Source organism: Dromiciops gliroides, chromosome 1 (assembly GCF_019393635.1).
Source record: "Dromiciops gliroides isolate mDroGli1 chromosome 1, mDroGli1.pri, whole genome shotgun sequence".
NCBI lineage: Eukaryota > Metazoa > Chordata > Mammalia > Microbiotheria > Microbiotheriidae > Dromiciops > Dromiciops gliroides.
The window spans coordinates 667616162-667632822 of NC_057861.1; the positions used below are offsets into that span (position 1 = coordinate 667616162).

Sequence of the window (16661 nt, forward strand, 5' to 3'; positions counted from 1 at the left end):
TTATAGTAGTTCTTTTTTTTTTTTTGGTCAAGCTGGCCAATTTATAAGAATGAATTCCATTTTAACATCTAGGAATTCTGCATAAGAACAAATTGGGAAGGGTGTTCTGCTCTATAACATGAAACCACATGGTTCCCTTCTTATCCAAAGTCTAATTTTTACTTTCTCTGTAGTAGTATGTTTATTGGAGATATATATATATATAAAATTTTTATAGTTTTATTCATAACCATAGAAGAAAATATCGTATATACATAAATGGATAGATTTTTTAGATGACTGCTGCACAGACATGTGCATGGCTCCTCTCAGACCCATTTTCTCTTTACCAGTTGAAAGGACTTTTCCAAACTCAGGAGTTTCAGAAGCGCAATTTAGGTGCTTGGATGTTATTTTTTGATAATGAAATGTATTTAGAAGTCAGTTATGATACTGTTATTCTATTACTGTTTAATGATCAGTATTATCTTCAAGAGTGAAGATAATAGAATGATGCACTTACATTTATGAAACAATAAAATAATCAGAGGATAACTTTTAGTATTTTGCTGGTTCCTCTATGGAAGATTTATTAAAACACATAAACAAGAATGAATTGGAGGGGAGCAGCTAGGTGGTGCAGTGGATAAAGCACAGGCCCTGGATTCAGGAGGACCTGAGTTCAAATTTGGCCTCAGACACTTGACATTTACTAGCTGTGTGACCCTGGGCAAGTCACTTAACCCTCATTGTTTTACCTCTCCCCTCCCCCCCAAATAAAATAAAATGGACTGGAGTAGGGAAAGTCTTGTTGTACTAGGCCAACCACCTAGAAATCCTTTACAATAGTCCAGGCCTAAGGATCTGTACAATTGTGGTAGCAGTTTCAGTAGCATCAGAGGAGAGGACTCATATGAGAGAGATGTTGCAAACGTAGGGTCACCATCCTAAGTGACAGATTGAATATGGGGAGTGAGAGAGTGAAAAGTCATGGATGACACTTTGGTTGCCTGCCTGGGAGACTGAGAGGGTTGTTATCCTCAACAGTAACAGGGAAGTATAGTGGGGAAGATAATGAGTTCTGTTTTGGATATGCTGAGGAAGCTGTCTGCTGGATATCCAGTTCAAGATGCCCCAAAAGGCAGTTAGAGATAGGAGCTATAGGGCAGCAGATTGAGGAAGAATAGGTAGATTTGAGAATCATAGAATAGAGGTAATAATTAAATACATGGAAATTATAAGATCCCGACATAGAATAGAGAGAAGAGAAAAAGGCCCAGGACAGAATCCTGCAGTATACCTCAGTTAAGAGGGTGTTACCTAGATGAGGACCTAGCACAGGAGACTGAGAAGCAGTGGTGAAATAGGAGAACTAGGAGAGATCATTGTCGCAAGAACTTAGAGAAGAGAGGATTATCAATAGTATCAAAGGCTGCAGAGAAGTCGAGAAGAATGTGAATTGAGGGGGGGGAATCATTGGATTTAGGAATTAAGACATAATTTGTAGCTTTAGTAGAATGATGAGTTGTAAAGCCAGATTGTAAAGGGTTAAGAAGAGAGTTAGAGGAGGTGAAGTGGAGGCATCTGATGAAGATGGGTCTTCTCAGAGAGTTTAGCCACAAAACGTTGAAAAGATATAGGATTATAGTTAGTGGGGATAGAAAGATCAAATGAGGGGGTTTTGAGGATGGGGGAGTCATGGATGTGTGTGTAGGTAGTAAGGAAAGAGCCAGTAGACAGGAAAAAATTGAAGAAAAGTGACAGGTGGGAATGACAGCTGGGGGGTGTCTCTTGGAGAAGATGGGATGGGATCACTTGTGCAAGTAGGGGTCTTCCGTGGTTAGGAGTCATGCCACCTCTTTGTGTAAGATTGGGGTGAAGGAAAGAATGGTAGAAGGCATCTGAGTGATAGGAGACGAGGAACAGAGGAGAGCTAGTTCATGATGAATGGCCTCAATTTTATCTGTAAATTATTGGGTTAGGTCCTCAGGGGAGAGTGGGCAGAGGGGGAACCATTTGAAAGATTAGGAAGAGCTGTTGAGGAGAATAAGATAGTGAGTTGATAAGGGATGTGAAGAATCACCTAAATATAGTGAGGGCCCATTGAGACTGAGTCAGAGAAATTTGTAGTGGGTGCAGTTGCATGATTTTTTTCCACCTTTGTACATTTGTATGTGTTTAGGAGTGGAGGAAGTAGATGGTGGGAATGATCTAAGGCCGATGCTTGAGACATAGCACCATCAGCAGTACAGTTTTTTTGGGGGGGGGGGTGCAGGGCAATGAGGATTAAGTGACTTGCCCAGGGTCACACAGCTGGTAAGTGTCAAGTGACTGAGCTGGAATTTGAACTCAGGTCCTCCTGAATCCAGGGCCATGCCCGGTGTGGGTGGGTGTGGGTGGGTGTGGGTGGGGATGTGGGTGGGGATGTGGGTGTGGATATGGGTGTACACATGTGGGCACACATTTTTCTGAACATAAAAAAGATCATTTCTGTAATCATGAATCTCCATTTCATACTGCTTTTATTTATTTATTTATTTATTTGCGGGGCAATGGGGGTTAAGTGCCTTGCCCAGGGTCACACAGCTAGTAAGTATTAAGTGTCTGAGGCCAGATTTGAACTCAGGTACTCCTGAATCCAGGGCCGGTGCTTTAACCAGTGCGCCATCTAGCTGCCCCCTGCTTGCTTTTAAAATGTGTATAATTTCACCTTTTACTTTGAAATTTGTTCTGCTTTTCTATTTCCTTCTATTATGTATATTTTAAAAAATATTTCAATGCCATCATTATTTCAAATCCCCCCTTTCTCCTCCCATTTCCTTCCTAATTAAAAATCAAGAGAAAGAAAGAAGGGGAAAAAACTTTGAAAAACAAACATTCAAGGAAATAGCAGTGGCCATATCCAAAAATGTGTGTCCCTTTCTGCACCTTGTGTCCATCACCTCTTTGTCAGGAGATGGTTAATGTGCTTCAACTATGTCTGGAGACATAGTTGATCATTATACTGATGAAAGTTCTTAAGTGTTTTAAGGTTGTTTTTTTTAAAGTCCTGCTATCCTTGTATAAATTGTTCTATACATAGTACTTACTTTGCTGTACATCAGTTCATAGCTACCATACTCTCTTAAATCATTTTTTTTGTTATTCCTTAAAATTCAGTAATATTCCCTTATATGTATATGCCACAACTTTTCCCCCAGAGGAATCAAAAGTCACCTCCTTCGAGTCTAGTTCTTTGCTTTTCTTTTTTCTTCCCCTTAAGGAGCAAGAAGTTTGTTTTGCTTGCAGCTACTTGCTCCCTAGTATTATCCCCTTCTTAATCCTGTCCCACACCTCACTTATTTATCTGTTGAATTTGATGTACTTCTACACAAACTGAGTTTAATTTTCCCTACATGAGAAGATAATACTCATAAGAACTGTAAATGTATTTGGGCATAGAGAAGGACTTTACACAGAGGGTATAAATATAAATTGTCTTTGATGTGATGATACAAAGAAAATTAAGGAGTTAAAAAGGGAGTCTATGGGGAGGAGAGGAAAGGGGAGGTGGAATGGGGTAAATTATATCATATGAAGAGGTGAAAAAAAAAACCTATTACAATATAGGGAAAGAAAGGAGGGGTGAACATTGTTTCAACCCTACTCTTATTAGATTTGATTCAAAGAGGGAACATATACTTTCATTGGGATAAAGAAACTTAGCTCATTCTTTAGGGAAGGGAAAGGGTGGGGAACTGATAGAAGGAAGGACAAAAGCAAGGGAGAAAAGGGTAAAGAAAAGGGAGGGCAGATTGGGGGAGGCAGGGGTAAGAAGCAAAATGTCAGTGAGGAGGAATAGGGTGAAAGAAGTGGGGAAAAGTACAAAGGGGGTAAATAGAATGGAGGGGAATAGACAGTAATAATAACTGTGAATGTGAATGGGATGAACTCTGCTATAAAACAGAAGCGAATTGCAGAGTGGATTAAAAACCAGAACCCTACAATATGCTGTTTACAAGAAACACATTTGAAGCATAGAGATACACACAGAGTAAAGGTAAAAGGCTGGAGCAGAATATATTATGCTTCAGCTAAAGTAAGAAAAAGCAGGGGTAGCCATACTTATCTCAGACAAAGCACTGACAAAAATAGATTTCATTAAAAGAGATAAAGAGGGGGCAGCTAGGTGGCGCAGTAGACAGAGCACCAGCCCTGGAGTCAGGAGTACCTGAGTTCAAATCCGGCCTCAGACACTTAACACTTACTAGCTGTGTGACTCTGGGCAAGTCACTTAACCCCAGTTGCCTCACTAAAAAAAGAGAGAGAGAGATAAGGAAGGAAACTACATCTTGCTAAAAGGTACTATAGATAATGAAGTAATATCAATATTAAATACTTATGCGCCAAGTGGTATAGCATCCAAATTCTTAGAGAAGTTAAATGAGTTACAAGAGGAATTAGACAGTAATACTGTACTAGTGGGGGATCTGAATCTACCCCTCTCAGAATTAGATAAATCTAGCTGAAAAATAAATAAGAAGTGAAAGAGGTGAATAGATTACTAGAAAACTTAGACATGATAGTTGTCTGGAGAAAATTGAATGGGGATATACCTTTTTCTCAGCAGTCCATGGCACATTTTCAAAAATTGACGATGTATTAGGGCACAAAAACATCATAGTCAAGTGTAGAAAGGCAGAAATAGTAAATTCATCCTTCTCAGATCATGATGCAATAAAAATTACATGTAAGAAAGAGCCATGGAAAAGTAGAATCAAAATCAATTGGAAACTCAATAATTTCATTCTAAAGAATGAATGGGTCAAACAACAAATCATAGAAACAATCAATAACTATATCCAAGAGAATGACAATAATGAGACAACATACCAAAATCTATTGGATGTAGCCAAAGCACTGCTTAGGGGAAAATTTATAGCTCTAAATGCTTACATGAATAAAAAAGAGAAAGAGGAGATTAATGAATTGGGCATGTAACTTAAAAAGCTAGAAAAAGAACAAATTAGAAATCCCCAGTTAGATACTAAACTAGAGATCCTGAAAATTAAAGGAGAAATTAATAAGATTGAAAGCAAGAAAACTATAGAATTAATTAATAAAACTAAGAGCTGGTTTTATGAAAAAAAAACCAATAAAATATTGGTTAATTTGATTGAAAAAAAGAAAGAAGAAAACCAAATTACCAGTATCAAAAATGAAAAGTGTAATGTTACCACCAATGAAGTGGAAATTAAATCAATAATTAGGAATTATTTTGCCCAACTGTATGCCAATAAATTTGACAATCTAAATGAAATGGATGAATATTTACAAAAACACAAACTGCCCAGGTTAACTGAAGAGGAAATAAATTCCTTAAATAAACTGATATACCAGGAATGCAGGGCTGGTTTAACATTAGGAAAACTATTAACATAATCAACCACATCAATAAGAAAACTAACCAAAATCATATGATTATCTCAATAGATGCAGAGAAAGCTTTTGACAAAATACAGCACCCATTCCTTAGAAAAAACCCTAGAGAGCATAGGAATAGGTGGAGCTTTCCTTAAAATAATAGACAGTAGGGGGCAGCTAGCTGGTACAGTGGATAAAGCACTGGCCCTGAATTCAGGAGGACCTGAGTTCAAATCCAGCCTCAGACACTTGACACTACCTGTGTGACCCTGGGCAACTCACTTAACCCCCATTGCCGAGCAAAAACAAACAAACAAAAAATAATAGTGAACTGTATCTCCCTAAGACCATCAGCAAGCATTATATGCAATGGAGATAAATTAGAGGCCTTCCCATTAAGATCAGGGGTGAAAAAGAGATGTCCATTATCAACCCTATTATTTAATATTGTACTAGAAATGTTAGCGTAAGCAATCAGAGAAGAAAAAGGAATTAAAGGAATTAGAATAGGCAAGGAGGAAACAAAGCTATCACTCTTTGCAGATGATTTGATGGTATACTTAAAGAATCCTAGAGAATCAACTCAAAAATTACTTGAAACAATTAACAACTTTAGCAAAGTAGCAGGATATAAAATAAATCCACATAAATCATCAGCATTTCTATACATGACCAAGAAAGTCCAGCTGCAAGAGATAGAGAAATTCCATTTAAAGTAACAGTAGATAATATAAAATACTTGAGAGTCTACTTGCCAAGACAAACCCAGGAACTCTATGAACACAATTACCAAACACTTCACACAAATCAAATCAGATCTTAATAATTAGAAAGATATCAATTGCTCATGGATAGGCAGAGCTAATAGAGTAAAAATGACAATACTACCTAAATTAATTTACTTATTCAGTGCCATACCAATCAGACTACCTAAAAATTATTTTATAGAGCTAGAAAAAATAATAACAAAATTCATCTGGAAAAACAAAAGATCAAGATTATCTGGGGAAATAATGAAAAAAAAATGCACAGGAAGGTGGGTTAGCGGTACCAAACCTGGAGCTTTACTATAAAGCAGCAGTCATCAAAACTATCTGGTACTGGCTAAGAAATAGAGTGGAGGATCAATGGAATAGGCTAGGCACAGGAAACAGAGTAGTAAATGACACTAGTAATTTAGTGTTTGTTTGATAAACCCAAAGACTCCAGCTTCTGGGATAGGAACTTAGTATTTGACAAAAACTGCTAGGAAAACTGGAAGATAGTATGGCAGAAATTAGGCATAGACCAACATCTTATACCTTATACTAAAATAAGGTCAAAATGGATACATGATTTAGACATAAGAGGTGATACCATAGGTAAATTAGGAGAGAAAAGAATAGTCTACCTTTCAGATATTTGGAAAGGAAAACAGTTTATGGCCTCCTTTGTCTTTCAAATGAGCATGAAATTCATCTCATGTTCCTTCCTTTCACCCTTTCCTCTACATTCATATGCCCATATCATGTATTCCAGTTATTAGAAATAGCAATTTTCGGGGCACCTAGGTGGCACTGTGGACAAAACACCAGCCCTGGATTCGGGAGGATCTGAGTTCAAATCTAGCCTCAGACACTTGACACTTACTAGCTGTGCGACCCTGGGCAAGTCACTTAACCCCCATTGCATTTGCATTTGTGACATTCCTGGGACTTTTCCTTTTGGGGTTCCTTTAGGAAGTGATTGGTAGATTCTTTGTATTTCCACTGTTCCTAATAGTTTTGGGTAGTTTTCATTTAAGATTTATTGAATTAAAGTTTCCAGGGCTTTTTAAAAAATTCAACTATAAAACCAATAATTCTTTTTTTAAAATTTTAAATATATTTCCACATTAGTCATGTTGTGAAAGAAGAATCAGAACAAAAGGGAAAAACCAAGAAAACAACAACAACAGAGTGAAAATAGCCATTCCCCAATTAATGAGCATCCCCTTAGTTTCCAATTCTTTGCCAAAGGACCACTGATTTTTAAATGATCTCTCCTTGACTTGTTTTCCAGATCACTTGTTTTAACTTAGATAAATTCATTCCCCCCCTTCCCATTCTTTTGATTTTTTTCTAGTATTTTTTGCCATTCTCCTGGAGTTACTGATTTCTGGCTGGTTCTGATTTTCAGAGAATTCTTCACTTGGATAAGTTTGACCAGTTTTTCTTCCAAAGTATTCCAAAATATTTTCCTTCAAATTTTTTTCTCCAGAGCCGAGAGAGAAAGAATTATATCTTGCTTCAGTTATTCTAGATGCTTAATCTTAATGGAAAAAAAATTTTTCTTTTGAGTCTCTGATTACAGTTATGGGGTTATTCTCTCTTTGGGGGATATCTCTAGCCCTACAGGTTCTGGGGGCATTGATTTGTTTTCCTTTTCTTTTTTTTTTGTGGGGCATTGGGGGTTAAGTGACTTGCCCAGGGTCACACAGCTAGTAAGTGTCAAGTGTCTGAGATTAGATTTGAACTTGGGTACTCCTGAATCCAGGGCCGGTGCCACCTAGCTGCCCCCGGGATTGATTTGTTTTTAATACTAGTCAGTTCTTCTTTGGCTTACTTATCTCTCCAGCTTTAGTTTTTTAGTTAAGGTTTTGTGCTAGCTCCAAACTCTGCCTCTTGCTCCACATTTGAGTGGAATGATTGACCTTGCCTGTTCTTGTTCTGGGTCCCCTAAGTTTCTGGGTTGACCTCATGGAGTTAGCAACCTCCAGCCCCAATCTTTAACATTCAAAGCCTAGATCTTTAAGACCCTCTATATCATCTCAGGACAGAGTTCTAGGGATTTCAAAGTTTTTAGGCCTGGCATATCCTGCTTTGTGTGCTTCTGTACCACACTGGTTGCTATGGCTCTAGGACTTCCAAGGTTCCCCAAAGGAGTCATCTGATCTTATTGCCTCTGTACACACAACCTTGTAGACTATAGATATTTCTTACTGTTCTCTGTTGATGCTACCCAGCTAACAACTTATTTACCTGTGTCTGCTCTGGTTCTGGCCCTGGCTTTACTGGCACCCCCTGTCCTATTTCATACTGCTTTTTTATGTAGTTCTAGGAAGAGAGAAGTGCTTTAGTGTAGTTTTTAATTGGATTTACTTATCATTATTAAGTCTGATATGAATTTCAAATTTTTGCTAGAAGGTTGGTATTTGGGAACTGCGTTGTTTGCTTCCTCTTCAAGCAGCCATCTTGGCTTAATGTCTTTATGATGTCGTTAAGTATGGTAGTATTTTCTATAGTGAACGATTTCCCCTGCCTTTCCTGACTAAAGAACAGAGAGTTACAATTGGGTTGATTTTAATAAAAAAGATATTTTTCTTCTTACTATCTTAAGTTTGAAGGAATAAGACTAATCCATTTTAATGGTTATTTGAATAGACTTCTTTATAACTACTCTTTATATCTATAGTTGTGCCATCATAGTCTTCAAATGCTCTCCTGACCTCCAATTACAATTTCTCATTTCCTAAATACCCCTAGTATTTTATTTCTTTATTTATAGTAATCTTATCGTTTCAGTTCTAATAGAGCCCAGGGGTGCTGCCTGAAAATCAAAGTCACAGCTATAGCTGATTCCCTGATAACTTCTGTGCCTGTAAAAACCAGCAAGTTGTATGCTGCTTTCATTGGCTATCTTTTTATCCTTTGAGGTTTTGTGAAAATTCTACCAGAGAGGATTATGGAAATAAATGGCATTTTCTGAGCATTCTAGGGATTTTTATCCCACCTAGTTTAGTGTAACCATCCTTCTCTCCTAGCCTCCTGTCCCAGTATTTGTACAGTGGATGCTTTTGTTTCTGTGTGCACACATTTGTCCTCCTCCTTTGCAGTGATCTTTTTTTTTTCCTTCTCTGTACTCTGACGGAAACAGGCACGACTCCCAGGAGTCTCTGTATCTCTCTTTGGAGGTAGAGGAACCAGAAGCAGTTCCACAGTTGAAACAGTGTCCAAGTCAGCTGAGTAATATCCCTCTCTTACGTTACTCTTGCTCATTCAGGTAGGAGTCTAAGGCACACCTGTTCTCTCTGTCAGAGGACAGTAAAAAGGGGTGTGTGTGTGTGTGTGTGTGTGGGTGGGTGAGAGAGAGAGAGAGAGAGAGAGAGAGAGAGAGAGAGAGAGAGAGAGAGAGAGAGAGATTGACATTTTATATAGATTTCATCTTTCCAGCTAGTTTTTAAGCACCTTTAGGACACAGGCATCATCATTGCTTTTTGTTTACCCTCTTTGTACCCAGCATAGTATTTTATGGTAGAGGCACTAGAAAACTGAATAACTGTTAAAAGAATCTTGTTAAACAGCAAAATATGATCCACCTCACTTATTTGGCAGCACCACTTAGTAGTGACAAAAAGTTAAACTTTCAGCTCTTCCTTGATTAGCCAGTAAAATGCAAAGAAACAGAGTAGCACAATCATAAATTCATTTAGCCTGTTTGGGAATAAAAAAGATTGTGTGCTAAACCTCTGATTGACCATAAGTGTGTCTGATAGAAGTCACAACCCTAAAAAATACCAAGTGCCATTCTGCTGGCCTGGCTTGAGAGGAAGTATGAAACTGTTTAACCCTCCAGCCTTTGTGCTCTGGACGGAGTCTCTTAACAGTTATATCAAAGGGCCAGCTTGAGCTTTTGTCTCCAAACCTTGTTTCTCTCTGTCTTGTGAAGGAACCAAGAGTTCAGCATTAAGACTTTTCTAGGATCCATTTCCCATTTGACAAATGTTCCAAAGATATAAATAGGCAATGTTAGGGGGCGGCTAGTTGGTGCAAGGGATAAAGCACCGGCCCTGGATTCAGGAGTACCTGAGTTCAAATCCGGCCTCAGATACTTGACACTTACTAGCTGTGTGACCCTGGGCAAGTCAGTTAACCCCCATTGCCCTGTTCTCCCCCCCCCCCAATTTTTTTTTTAAATAGGCAATGTTCAATGGAAAAAATCTAAGCTATCAAAAGCCATGTAAAAAATGGTCCAAATCTAAGAAACATAAATTTAAGCAAGTGATGTTCCACATTACATCAGATGGACAATGATGACAAAAAAGAAATGACAATTATTGTAGGGACTATAGCAGATGAAACACATGACTCCACTGCCAATGGAGCTTTGAATTGGTTCAACCATTATGGAAGGCAATTTGGAACTATGTTCCCCAAAGTTATTGATCTATGCATTCTCTTATCCAACTGTACCACCAATAAGCCAAGATCCTAAAGAGATCAAAGAGAAGAGAAGGACCATGTACACAAAAATATTTCTGCCAGCTTTTTGTCTTGACAGAGAACTGGAAACTAAAGCACAACTGAAAATGCATTAGTTAGAGAATGACTTGACAAATTATATAAATTAAGGGAATCCTAATGCTTTGCAAGAAATGAAGAAAGGGACAGTTTCAAAGAAGCCTGAGAGACCAAAATGAATGGATTCAAAATAAAGTGAGCCAAATCAGGAGAGCAATTTATGCACTAACAACGTTATAAAGAGAAATGACTTTGAAAGACGTAAGAGCTGATCCATATGGTGACTACTATTTCAGAGTCCCATCAATAAACTTACCTCCTGACAGAGAGGTAATAGAGCAAAGACTGAGAATAAAACATAACATTTTTAAATAAGGCTATTGTGGGGATTTCTTTTGCCTTTGTCTATTCAAATTTGTTAGAAGAGTCTTTCTTTGTTATTTTTTATTTCCCTCCTGTGGGGAGGTAGGTAGAATAGTAATAACTAACATTTATATACTAAATACTCTGTGGCCAGGCACTGTGCTAAATGCTTTACACTTCTCATTTGATCCTCACAACAACATTGGGGAGGTAGGTGCCATTATAATTCCCATTTTATAGATGAGGAACCTGAAGCAAATAGGTTGTGACTTGCATTGGATCACACAACAAGGAAGTGTCTGAGCCTGAATTTGAATTCAGGTCTTTCTGACTCCAGGACCAACAGTGTTAGCCACTGCACTATACCTAGTTACCTTGAAGGAAAGAGAGAAAAAAGTAAAAGAAAATAAAAATTACATTAACAAATAAAAGAGTTTATATGGCAATTAGTGGGAAGGAAAGTTTTAAATTGTTTCTCTACTTGGCTTTCCATAAGAGATCATTGATGAAGTGCCATAAATAATAAAGGGGTATACAGCACAATGCATTTCTAATGTTAATGGATTTTTCAGAGGTGGGATTCAGAACACCTGTAGTTGCTTGTTGCTTCCCCCACCCTGCTCTTGTGTTACAGTACTAGTACCCTTTGGGCAACTTTTAATGTTGGGTTGGTATTCTTCCTTTCCTTTAAAAGTAAACAAACTTTAAACGTGTGTGGAAAACAGTAATGTGTATCCTATATAAACATATGCTTACAATCACATCGTTCTGGAATTACTGTTCTACTAGGGCAGAATTCCTATTGATGTTAAATGATGATTCCCCTCTCTTTAGTGTTTTTTCTTTATTAAATTTATTAAAGGTATATCAGCAACAAAGTATAAAAACTGAGAATATATGAATATTGTTCAAGTGGAGCTGTGGGACAGATTTCTTCAGGAGGGGAGACCCTGAACAGCAAGATGGGTTAGTGGGAAACCCACTTATGAATTCTCCATTCTAAAATCATTTCTGGAGTCAAATAATTTCAAAACAAGTGGAGTAGATTTCGAGGCAGAATTAGGGAAAACCAGGAAAAACAATATTTTTACAAATAAAGTCCTAAGTACCAGTGAATCAGCTGTGGGATCAGAAGAAGAATAAGACAGGTGATAATTATGGATTTTGTTCAAATGGAAGTAATAACACCTGGTTAATGTTGTCTTGAATTATGCTAGACAAACTGTGGTCTTTGGGTGCCTGTGGGAATGGCCCTTCCCCTGCCAAGTCTGTAGGTGTATCCCCTGTCTTTTTCATTACCCGTTTTTTAATTTACTTGAACAAATATGTAGAAAAAACTGACATAAAACTGGTAAGGATAATCTCATATAGTGGAAAATCACTTTTTCTTATCTATATTTGGAAAAACTGAATGCTATGTGAAAAATAGCAGACCTAAGAGACAAATTGACCAATGGGTCCCAATTTGTGAGAGAGACTAAATTGTTAGGGGCCTGTTTAAAATATATATAATATTTAAATTAATATAATTAATATAACATTAAAATGTAGATAAATATGTAGATATAAACACACATACATAAAAATGTATCTTGGTGGTGTTTTTATTCTGTGGCTGTTTATCCTGTTATTTTTTTAACTTTAATTTATTCTGAAAATCTGTAATAACTTTCTTTCCCAGGGTCCAGTTGTTCTTGGTGAAGCTCAACAGCATGAAGATTTGATAAAACAGCAGTGCAGAATGACTGATTCCTTGAAGGTGGAAAACTCCAAGGGGAATTGGAAATTTGATTCTACTCCATGTAGTCATTCTCTTGAACTTCATAATGTGGACAAACAGGTTAGTTACAAAGGAAGATTTTCTCTCCTTGCAATCAGGCTTTTTTTAATCTTCAAAAAGAATAAATATTTTTAAGTAGTTGGTCACTGGATGTAGACTCCTATAAATTGAGGTAAGGAATTAATGGAGGAGCTCTTAAGACATTATTTTCATCACTTATAGTCCCTTATGTTAATTTATACTATACTAATCTCTTAAGATTTAGAAAGTGAAACTTAGCCAGAAAAACATTAAACCAGCCTATCTTGTTTCAGTAGTTTAAAAAAATAGGGGAAATGTTGGAAACTTCCACTGTATCAAGTGACGGTGTTCTAGAAAATATATGTACCACCAGATTCAAAGGCCTAAATCATAAGCTTAACTTTTTATATTTATTGATTTCACACAAAGAAAGTTGTATTGCTGAAGTGATAGAACTGAGGTACTTTTTGTACTTATTATTTAGTATAGTAATCTTTTCCTTTCCTCTATTGTGGAAACAGAAAAATCTATTGTCTACTCATTGGATTAATTTATTGGTTCCCTTCTCTGTTGAGTCATAATACTTATTTTGTTTTGAATTAACAGGTGATATAATTTTCATCGTACTCTATTTGTTTTCACAAATATTTATTTAACCTCTGCCAAAGGCAAGATTTCATACTAGATCTTGAGGCTCTGTGGTAGGTATATAACTCTGTCCATGCCTTATGTAGGAGTGTATAACCTTAAAGACTTTTTTCTTTAAAGAAAGACTATGAGACCTTGTGGTTCCATTACCAATGTTTAATTAGAGCCTCTTGACCTCTTGCTTCTCTTTGATATATTATTTCATGTGTATATGTCAATCTCATGTAATTCGTTGGAGAGTATTAATACTAATGCATGTGAAATAAATTATAATACATTTTATGGTAGTGTTATTGAATAATTCACCTTTAAATGTTTTGCAGATATCCTCAAGATAGTGAAAACTAAAGCATTAAAAAAAAGTTAATTGGGGGCAGCTAGATGGCACGGTGGATAGAGCACTGGCCCTGGATTCGGGAGGACCTGAGTTCAAATCTGGCCTCAGACACTTGACACTACCTGTATGACCCTGGGCAGGTCACTTAGCTCTCATTGCCCCACCAAAAAAAAAAAAAGTTAATTGTTCCATGTGGGAGTAATCTTGTGGTAAAGTCTGGACTAGAATTTTGGGTGAAGATGACGATATCATCATGATCATATTAGCTAGCTGTTACATAGCACTTAAAGATTTGCAAAATGCTCTAGAAATATCTTCTTGTATCCTCATAAAAACTCTGTGTGGTAGGTGCCATTTTTATCTCCATTTTATAGATGAGAAAACTGAGGCTGGGAAGAGATTAAGTAACTTGCCCAGGGTCACACATCTAGTAAGTGTCTTAGGCAAAATTTGAACTCAGATCCTCTGACTCCAAGTCTGATGTTCTTACCTACTTCACCACCTAGCTGCCTGACATTTTGAAGTAAACAGCTGCTAGTTTCTAATTACATATTCTTTATGTAAATATGAAATACATAAGTACATTTATTAATGACATATATATACACACACACAAATATTATAACAGAACTGGAGTAATACGTGTTCAAAGCCTATTACTCTAACATTAACTGATACTTATATAGTATTTTATTTTTTTTTATTTTTATTTTAAAGTTTGTTGGGTATACTGATAGAAGTTGAGTGACTTGCCCAGGGTCACAAAAAAATCAGTATGTAGCAGTGGTGAAACTTCCATACTTCGTGACCCGTCTAGTTTACTTACCATTTACTCCACTATTTTACTTTCTGGGAACCTTTGATCTCCAGAGATCGTATTCTAGGGGACTTAATCCACTCAGCTTTGGAATTCCCTCCCTGGTACCAAACTCTCCTGAGTGGTTAATGAGTGAGTATAAATTGACATCTAGCCAGCTCCATAACATAACAACAAGACCACATCCCATGGGATTAGTTATCCATCCTAGCAGTCTTATTGATATCTCTTCATCTGGGAAACAAAACTTATTTTTCTTCTGAAGTACAAATAAAATAATCATTTCCATATACATGGTAAAACAGGGAGGGGGCAGCTAGGTAGCGCAGTGGATAAAGTACTGGCCCTGGATTCAGGAGTACCTGAGTTCAAATCTGGCCTCAGACACTTAACAATTACTAGTTGTGTGACCCTGGGCAAGTCACGTAACCCCAATTGCCTCACTAAAAAAAAAAAGGAAAGTATCCCTTGTTTGGTTTATGACTACCCCCTCATTTCTTTTACTCACCTACCTCCCTCTGCTTCTGCATTTTCCTGGGTTTTTTTGCATCACATTCTTTGCATGTAAATATGCACACTTACATATTCAACCTTCTTTTGTCCTTTTCAAATGTGTGTAAGGTACATTTGGTGTCCATCTCTCCTCCCATCTTCATCTCTATATTCTCTTTTTCTTATGCTCCCCTAGTATGTAAGAGTTCCTCCCTCCTTTTCCTCCAATCTGTTTGTCTCCCATTTTCTTTTTCTAAGACCATCAAAACAGAATAAAACCACTACCAGGTCCTCTACCTTCACCCTTCAGAATGTTAGGGGTTTTAGAGGATATTATTTATTCTCCCCCAATAATATGTAAACATTTCATCACTTACTTCCTTCTGGCTGATCAGATTTATTAAGCTTCCCGTGTTTCTCTCTGCATTTTATGGTTTCTACTCAGTTCTGACCTTTTCATCAGGAACTCTTCAAATTGAAATAAGTATAGGTAGAGAAGAAACAAAATGAATAGTTTTTGTAGATAATGTTATGGTTTACTTAGTGAAAACAAAAAAGTCAACCAAAAAATTCCTTCAAAATAAAATCAACAAAGTTGCATGATATAAAACAAATCCACATAAATCATTGGCATTCCTATATGTTACCAGCAAAACCCAGGAGGAAGAGCTAGAAAGAGAAATTCTGTTCATATTTACTGCAGAAGTATAAATATTTTGAATTGTGTCTACCAAAATGTACACAGGAAATACATGACTTCAACTCTAAAATACTTGGCAAAAATACAGACCTAAATAATTGGAGAAACATTACTTGCTCTTGGCTAGGTTGAGCCAAAATAAGTAAAATGATGGTACCTAAATTAATTTACTTATTCAGTGATATAGCAGTTAAACTACCAAAGGATTTTTTTTTTGAGGGGCATTAAAGGTTAAGTGACTTTTAAAGAGTTTGGGGGGAAAACGCAGTTCATATGGTATCTAGGATTTACAGTGGCCAAGAGTATTGAACTTGGCTTCGGGAAGATCGATTTTAGATCCTACCTCAGACGCTTACTGGCTGTGGGACCCTGAATAAGTCACTTAACTTCTCCTAAACCCGGTTTCCCCATTTGTAAAATGGGGATATAATAACACCACTGCAAAAGGGTTGTTATGAGAATCACATGAGATAACATGTAAAGTGCTTTGAAAACCTTAAAGCACTTATATAAATACTGGGTATTATATGGAGGAACAAAAAGTCATGAATCTCAAGGGTAATCATGGAGAAAAGTAGGAAGGACAGATCTAGCTGTACTATAAAGCAATAATCAATAAAAATGTAGTACTGGTCAAAAAAGAAAGATCAGTCAGTGGGACAGGATAGGTACACAGTATACAAAAGTACCCCAATGACAGAAAAGTACTCACTATTTGACAAAAACTGCTAGAAAAAATGGATGGTAATCTAGCAAAATTTAGGCTCAGACTAAGGCTCCATCCACTAAGATCCACCTAGTGGATACTGGACAAAAATGTAAAAGGTCACATCATAAATTAGAGAATAAGAAAAAAATTACCT

At 36.9% G+C, this 16661-nt stretch overlaps 1 protein-coding gene across 1 annotated transcript in view; it reads left to right on the top strand.

Moving 5' to 3' along the window:
* LOC122734552 (KAT8 regulatory NSL complex subunit 1-like) overlaps nt 1-16661 on the top strand; it is a 129082-nt gene that overhangs the window by 55193 nt on the left and 57228 nt on the right. Inside the window, 1 exon segment of the mRNA XM_043975445.1 lies at nt 12685-12843. Within this exon segment, the coding sequence (XP_043831380.1) occupies nt 12685-12843 (159 nt within the window).